This window comes from Cherax quadricarinatus, chromosome 60, assembly GCF_038502225.1.
Source record: "Cherax quadricarinatus isolate ZL_2023a chromosome 60, ASM3850222v1, whole genome shotgun sequence".
Classification (NCBI taxonomy): domain Eukaryota; kingdom Metazoa; phylum Arthropoda; class Malacostraca; order Decapoda; family Parastacidae; genus Cherax; species Cherax quadricarinatus.
Window position 1 is genome coordinate 20,318,927 of NC_091351.1, and position 8,175 is coordinate 20,327,101.

The 8,175-nt window shown below is 36.7% G+C and overlaps 1 protein-coding gene across 1 annotated transcript; it reads left to right on the forward strand.

Moving 5' to 3' along the window:
• Positions 1–779: 779 nt before the first annotated feature.
• On the forward strand, positions 780–7,637 carry LOC128694532 (zinc finger protein 84-like). Its single transcript, XM_070098009.1, has one exon. The coding sequence runs from the start codon at positions 6,095–6,097 to the stop codon at positions 7,208–7,210; it is 1,116 nt and encodes a 371-aa protein (XP_069954110.1). The 5' UTR covers positions 780–6,094; the 3' UTR covers positions 7,211–7,637.
• Positions 7,638–8,175: the final 538 nt, after the last annotated feature.

Here is an 8,175-nt window from a genome sequence, read left to right on the forward strand (position 1 = left end):
CAATCCATTACAAACAATGCATGGACACAGAGGGTATATATGGGCTCAGAGTGAGGTGCAATACTAGTGGTAGTAGTAGTAGTAGTAGTGACATAAGTTGTAGTAGTAGTAATACAATATGGTAGAGCAATTAATTCGTACATGAGTAAAAGGATATAAAAGCTATTACTTGGGTAACATAAAAATAGGTTGGACAAATATAGACTGGATAGAGGCAGCCTGTTTCGGTGTTTACTCTCTGTAATGTGCATTGTGTAGTATAACAGGAGAGACTGTGTGATGGCAGGGTTTACTGTTTTCAGGAGGATTCTTGCTAAGACTTCAGAGATGGTGAAGCTGCCGTTGTTTTGTTTAATTGTATTTGAATCAGCACTGATCGCTGTTTCGAGTACAATTAAACAAAACAACGGCAGCTTCACCATCTCTGAAGTCTTAGCAAGAATCCTCCTGAAAACAGTAAACCCTGCCATCACATAGTCTCTCCTGTTATACTACACAATGCACATTACAGAGAGTAAACACTGAAACAGGCTGCCTCTATCCAGTCTATATTTGTCCATCCTATTTTTATGTTACCCAAGTAATAGCTTTTATATCCTTTTACTCATGTACGAATTAATTGCTCTACCATATTGTATTACTACTACTACTACTACCACTAGTATTGCACCTCACTCTGAGCCCATATATACCCTCTGTGTCCATGTATTGTTTGTAATGGCTTGATAAAGGTCCTGGAGAGCGAAACATTGCCACAATAAAATGTCACATTAGTTGCACTTGTGTCCTTTTACTTTACAGAAAGTACGGTCCATATATCTTACCTGAAAATCTCCTACAATCAGAATATTCTTACCTTGATTAGTAGGGGAGTCAGAGGTACCTTTAACCTCACTAACCACCAAAGTACACTTGTCCTGCAAAACAGAGAATTGATTTCCTACCTTCACATCTTCTCTATTAACCTTCTTTATCTTCTTTCTTCCTGAACTGTGAACCACTTGCCACTTAAAGCGGCTACCACTGTTTAGCTCACTGCTGGTATCCTCTTCCTCACCAGCTCCCACCATCTCACACTCACTCTCTAACCCATCTAGGCAAAGCTTCAGCCTCCTGTTTTCCTTCTGAAGAAGTAGAACCTCCTTCTTCAACACTTTAACCTGAGATTCCAAAACACTTCAGCAGGCCATGGTGCTCAGTAACACCCCATGCTAATATGCAGACAGCTTAGGACAGTGACCACACATGACCTCTGACCACAACATACTGACTGACTGACTTACTGATTTGACTGACTGACTTACTGACTGATTTACTGACTGACTTTAAGTTAGACTTTTTCACTGAAGAGGACCTTGAAACAGTGTCTAGAGCAGCTGATGCCTTACTGTCAGTTGTATAATGTACTGCAGAGTAAAATAGAAGAGAAATCCATTATAGAATTTATGCTCGCTCGAGTACAACCATTGACCAGAACCTCTAAAATCCACCTCAGCCCAGTAGAGTCACAGCATAACTCTCCACTCTCCACAATCATCCACAAACACCAGCACCCACAATTTAAGGTAAGAAATGCTATTATTTCCTGTTGCATTTGTAATCTTAAGCAGGAAAAACAACACAGTACATCACAACAATGATCTACATTTACATATTCCCTGTACAATTCACTTTTTACTAGTACACGTAAATTCTAGCACCCTCAAATCACGCGGGGAAAGGGCTGGTAGGCCTAGATGTGAAAGAATGGGTCTGCATGGTCAGTGTGGGCAGTATGAAAAAAATTCTGCAGCACACAGTGCATAATGAGAAAAAAAAAGATCGCATTTTTGGTTTAAAACAGCAAATTTGCAGTCTATTTTTGTATGGTGTTTATGGTTGTATTTTCGTTTTCTTGGTTTCATTTGATAGAATGGAAGATATGTTACAGAAATAGAGATAACTTGATTGGTTTCATGATGACAAGTACCTTGAAATTGAGCGCAAAGTAGCGATAATGTTTGATTTTTGCCGATGTTGAAAAGTAAACAAATCACACCATGCATCCAATACATGTCAACTGGTGAGTCTAATACTCTTGCACAAGTGCACTGATATTATTTATACCATTTTTACAATAATGCAGTAGTATACATAACAGTAAATGTTTTTTGTTAGAATAAAAATTCAAAATGGAAAGCAAAAGTAATGTAAGAGGGGCCTAGAGATGTGACTAATGAACAGATAAAATGTTATTTTAGTGCCAGGAAAGTCTGTCTTGCTTATTCTGGATCCTATTTTGAAATTGGCATCTTTTGAAATTTGTGTGAAATTGGCAAATTGCCAAATTCTGACCGCTTTATTGGGTAGTTGAAATCAGTAAATGGGCGGTTTCTTGTACTCAAATGATAGAACAAATGGAATTCTAGTGAAATAGCTATGATTTTAGTAGACTGAAACATTGGAATTGGCCAAAAATAGGGCTCAAAGTGGCAAAATCACCAATGCCTAAATATTGTTGTTTCCGAAAACTTTGCAAGAGCATAATTCCATAAGTTTTTCATCAAATTTCATACTATCATTTCATAAGAATTTTTTTTTTTTTTTTTCCAAAAATTTTCAAACCTGAGAATGAATTTGGGAGAGTGCCTCTCGACTCTGAAATGGCTAGATGATGGTCAACTGTAACACAAAGTGGGAGTTCTCACAGTTGCTTTTTGCTGATGACACTGTGCTTTTGTTAGATTCAGAAGTGAAACTGCAGAGGTTGGTAGATGAAATTGGTAGGTATGTAAAAGAAGGAATTGAAAGTGAACATGCAAAAGAGTAAGGTGTTGAGGATAAAAAAATTAGCTAATGAAAGATTGGATATCAGATTGGAAGGAAGGAGCGAAAGTATTCAGATACAGTGGACCCCCGCTTAACGATCACCTCCAAATGCGACCAATTATGTAAGTGTATTTATGTAAGTGCGTTTGTACGTGTATGTTTGGGGGTCTGAAATGGACTAATCTACTTCACAATATTCCTTATGGGAAAAAATTCGGTCAGTACTGGCACCTGAACATACTACTGGAATGAAAAAAGTTCGTTAACCGGGGGTCCACTGTATTTGGTAGTGGTCTAGTCAGTAGATTGGTCTATAAAAGATGAGGTGAATCATTGAACTGATGAGGGGAAAAAGGTGAGTGGTGCACTGACTAGTCTGTGGAGACAAAGAACATTATCCATGGATTTCAAGATGGGAATTCATGAAAGTATAGATATACCAACGCTCTTATGTGGGTGTGAAGTACGGGTGGTGAATGTCACAACATTGAGAAGACTGGAGGCAGTGGATATGTGTCTTGAGGGCAGTGTGCAGTGTGAATATAATTTAGAGAATTTGTAGTTTAGAAATTAGGAGGAGGTGCAAAGTTTCTAAAAGTGGGTTATTGAGGTGGTTCGGACATTGAGAGAGAATGAAATGAAATAGAATGACTTCGAGAATGTATAAATCTGTAATTAAAGAAAGGTGGGGTAAGGGTTGGCCTAGGAAAGGTTAGAGGGAGGGGTAAAGGAGGTTTTGTGCATGAGGGGTTTGCACTTTCAGCAAGCACGCATGACCATGTTAGGAGCTAGTAGAGGCAAATGTTTTTTATGACTTGAAATGTTGCTGGAATGTGAGCAAGGTAACATTTATGAAGGGATTTAGGGAAACCGACAGACTGGACTTGAGTCCTGGAGATGGGAGGTACAATGCCTGTGCTCTGAAGGATTGGTATTGATATGTTGCAATTCTTTAACTGTAGTGAAGGCACACCTCTGTAGGATCACCTTGCCTTGGTGGAAAATGGTTGTGTTAAAAAAATATATATAATTTTTTTTTCAGGTGAGCCTGGCACCAAAAAATGGCATTTGTAGTGTCAATATTGCAGGTCATCCTGGTACAAGAGACTGGCACTTGTAGTGTGAATGATGCAGTTCATCCTGGTACAAGAGGCTGGTATGTGTAGTATCAGTACTGCATTTCATCCTGGTACAAGAAACTGGTATTTGTAGTCTCTGCACTGCAGGTCATTCTGTCCTTACTTTAGGTTATTGTGGAAGAAGAAGCCAAGAAACAGTAACTTGTAGTGTCAGTATTACATGTTAACTTGGGTCAAGAGGTTGGCACATGTAGTATCAGTACTGCAGATCTTCCTGACACTTGCAGTATCAGTAATGCAGGTCATGATGGCACTTGTAGTGCCAATATCAGTGTTAACAGCGTCCTGTAAATTCTGTTATTAATATAAAGCTACAGCACTAAATACAATGATGGTAATATTATGGCAACACTAACTACATTGTTAATAATGGTGACAATAACTATAGTGAATAATACAGTGACAACACTAATTACATTTGATTATAGAGTGACAATATTGCCTACGGTGTTAATAATAAGTGACAACACAAAACTACAATGATATTAACTCAGTGACAACACTTTAGTGTAAATACAGGGACAACACTACAGTATTAATTCAGTGACATTACAGTGTTAATACAGTGACAACACCAGTATTAATATAATGACACAACAATGTTTATAATAGTGACAACAATAATTATAATGTTAATAGTCACAACACTGTAACAACAGTTTTGGTAATATAACATTTACAGTGCCAACAACAGTGCCATAAGGTTAATGTGTCATAAACCCTGAAATATCTCTTAGTGTCTTCCTTCATATTCCTCGGACACTGTATTACTTTCACAGGTTTAGTGCTTGTTATATTTATAATAAAATATTACAAATATTTTTTTCAGTGTAATAAAATATTCTACTTAAGTAATTTAATTAATGTAAGAATATTATCATTTACTGTCTCTAAATTACTTAAAAAACAATGTGTTGATGCAACACTATGTACAGTTGTTCATGAAGGAGACCAACTAAATCAACATTCACATGAAAACAAATGTGTTGAAGCAACACAATGTACAGTTTATGTAAGACACACTAAATTAACATTCACAGTAAAAACAATGTGTTGAAGCATCACAGTGTACAATTGTTAACCCTTTCACTAATGGTGACGTATTGGTACAGCTTACCAGCCAGGGTTAATGATGTACTAATACTCCAGAATTCTAGCAGCTTCAAATCTAACTGGAGAAAGCTAGTAGACCTACATGTGAGAGAATGGGTCTGCATGGTTATGTGTGCAGTATAAAAGAGATCCTTCAGGACGCAGTGCGTGAGAAAAAAAATTGTGACCATGTTTTTGGTTTAAAACGCTGACTTTGAGGTGGATTTTCATGTGGCATTGATGGTTATATTCTCGTTTTCTTGGTTGCATTTGATAGAATGGAAGATATGTTACAGAAATAGAGATGATTTTGATTGGTTTCATGATGAAAAGTACCTTGAAATTGAGCTCAATGTAGTGAAAATGTTCGATTTTTGCTGATATTCAAGAGTAAACAAATGACGTCACCATACAGTATGTGTCCAAGTGGCCAGTATAATGTGCAATCATGAATCGGTTGGCATTAATTATACAATTGTTGCAATAATGCAGTAGTCTGCATAATAATAAATCTATTTTTTGTATGAATAAAAAATTAATGTCTGTATTGTTTATTCTGGACCGTATTTTGAAACTGGTATCTTTTGAAATTTGTGAGAAATTGGCCAGACTGCCAATTTCTGACCACTTTATTGGGTAATTGAAATCGGTAAATGGGCGGTTTCTTGTACTTAGTCAATAGAACAAATGGAGTTCTAGCAAAAAACTATGAGTTTGGTCAACAGGAACAATGGAATTAGATGAAAACAGGTCTCAAAGTTGGCAAAATCGCCAATGCATAAATATCGCCGAGACTGCTAACTTCACAGGAGCATAATTCTGTAAGTTTTCCATCAAATTTCATACTTTTGGTGTCATTTCCATTGTGAAAATATTCTTTATCACTTCATAAGAGAAAATAATTTTTTTTTTAATTTTTCAACACTGAGAGCAAGTTTGTGAGCAGGGGTCTCGACAGTGAAAGGGTTAACAAAGGAGGCACATTATATCAACATTCACACTTGCTAAAACAATCTTCCTTACAACTACCTCACTGTGTATCTCTGACAAGATTTATGATGGGCAAAATAAAAATTTGGTTTTCAGTGTGTCTAAAAGAGATTTCTCAAAAAAAGAATTTAGTTCAAAGTATGAGAACTCATACTGAAGAGAAACCATATCAGTGTTCAGGATGTTTAAAAGACTTTTCTCTTAAAAGGGATTTAGTAACACACATGAGAACTCATACTGGAGAGAAACCATATCAGTGTTCAGAATGTCTGAAGGACTTCAATCAAAAATCACATTTAGTAAGTCATATGATAATTCATTCTGGAAAGAAACTATATCAGTGTTCAGAATGTCTAAAAGATTTTAATCATGAAAAGGATTTAGTAAGACACATGAGAATGCATACTGGAGAGAAACCATACCAGTGTTCAGAATGTCAAAGAGACTTTTCTGATAAATCAAATTTAGTTCGTCACATGAGAACTCATACAGGAGAGAAACCATATCAGTGTGCACATTGTCTGAAACACTTTCCTAGTAAAAGTGATTTAGTAAGACACATGAGAACTCATACTGGAGAGAAACCATATCAGTGTCCAGAATGTCTAAGAGGCATTTCTCATAAAAGTGATTTAGTAAAGCACATTAGAACTCACACTGGAGAGAAACCATATCAATGTTCAGAATGTCTGAAGGACTTTAATCAAAAATCACATTTATTAACTCATATGAGAACTCATACTGGAGAGAAACCATATCAGTGTGCATATTGTCCGAAAGACTTTCCTAGTAAAAGTGATTTAGTAAGGCACATGAGAACTCATACTGGAGAGAAACCATATCAATGTTCAGAATGTCTGAAGGACTTTAATCGAAAATCACTTTTAGTAAGTCATATGAGTACTCATACTGGAGAGAAACCATATCAGTGTTCAGAATGTCTGAAGGACTTTCATCAAAAATCACTTCTAGTAATTCATATGAGAACTCATACTGGAGAGAAACCGTATCAGTGTGCAGAGTGTCTGAAAGACTTTGCTAGTAAAAGGTATTTAACAAGACACATGAGAACTCATACTGGAGAGAAACCATATCAGTGTTCAGAATGTCTGAAGGACTTCAGTCAGAAATCAAGTTTAGTTCGTCACTTGAGAATTCATAATGGTGAGAAACAAAATTAGTGTGCAGAATGACTTGAATGAAAAATCAAGTATGGCCCGGTGGCCTGGTGGCTAAAGCTCCCACTTCACGCATGGAGGGCCCTTGTTCGATTCCTGGCGGGTGGAAACATTTTGACATGTTTACTTACACCTGTTGTCCTGTTCACCTAGCAGCAAATGGGTACCTGGGTGTTAGTCGCCTGGTGTGGGTCGCATCCTGGGGGACAAGATTGAGGACCCCAATGGAAATAAGTTAGACAGTCCTCGATGACACACTGACTTTCTTGGGTTATCCTGGGTGGCTAACCCTCCGAGGTTAAAAATCCGAATGAAATCTTATCTTAAGGCACATGAGAAGTCATACTTGAGAGAGATCAGTGTTCAACATATTTAAAAAAGTTTTTCCATACCTCTAATTCAGTAAATAAATCATAAAAGAGTGTAGAAATCTTCTCATTTTAATTTGATTTATGCACTTCAGAAATATTATGTGAGTAAAATCTTGCCATGATCTGAAAACATTATAACGTTATCTAATAAGATGTGGAAGAACTATCAGGAGAATAATTGTTTCTGTCTTTCAACTCTGTAAATGATCATGTCCCTCAAATTTATACAGTGGTACCTCAGGATATGAACTTACTTTGTTCCAGAAGGCTGTTCGAGTGCTAATACCGAACGAATTTTTTCTTATAAGGAATAATGTAAATTATATTAATCAATTTCAGACCCCCAAAAATACACTTACAAAAGCACTACATAAATACACTTACACAATTGTTTGTGTTTTGAGCTGTTCGTATCCTGAGGTACCACTGTATTTCCTGTTCATGCAAGTTTTGATTTATAAAAGTTTGTTTCCTCATGTGCACTTCAACTACAGTGCTAGTCATAGCATTATTCCGCCCCTCCCCCACACTCGTACCAAAACACAAACACTTACCTTGAAAGATTATAATATAGTGGAACCTTGACTTAGGAGTGTC

Coding starts and splice junctions, on each gene's coding strand:
- LOC128694532 (XM_070098009.1), top strand. CDS start 6,095: ATGATGGGCAAAATAAAAATTTGGTTTTCAGTGTGTCTAAAAGAGATT.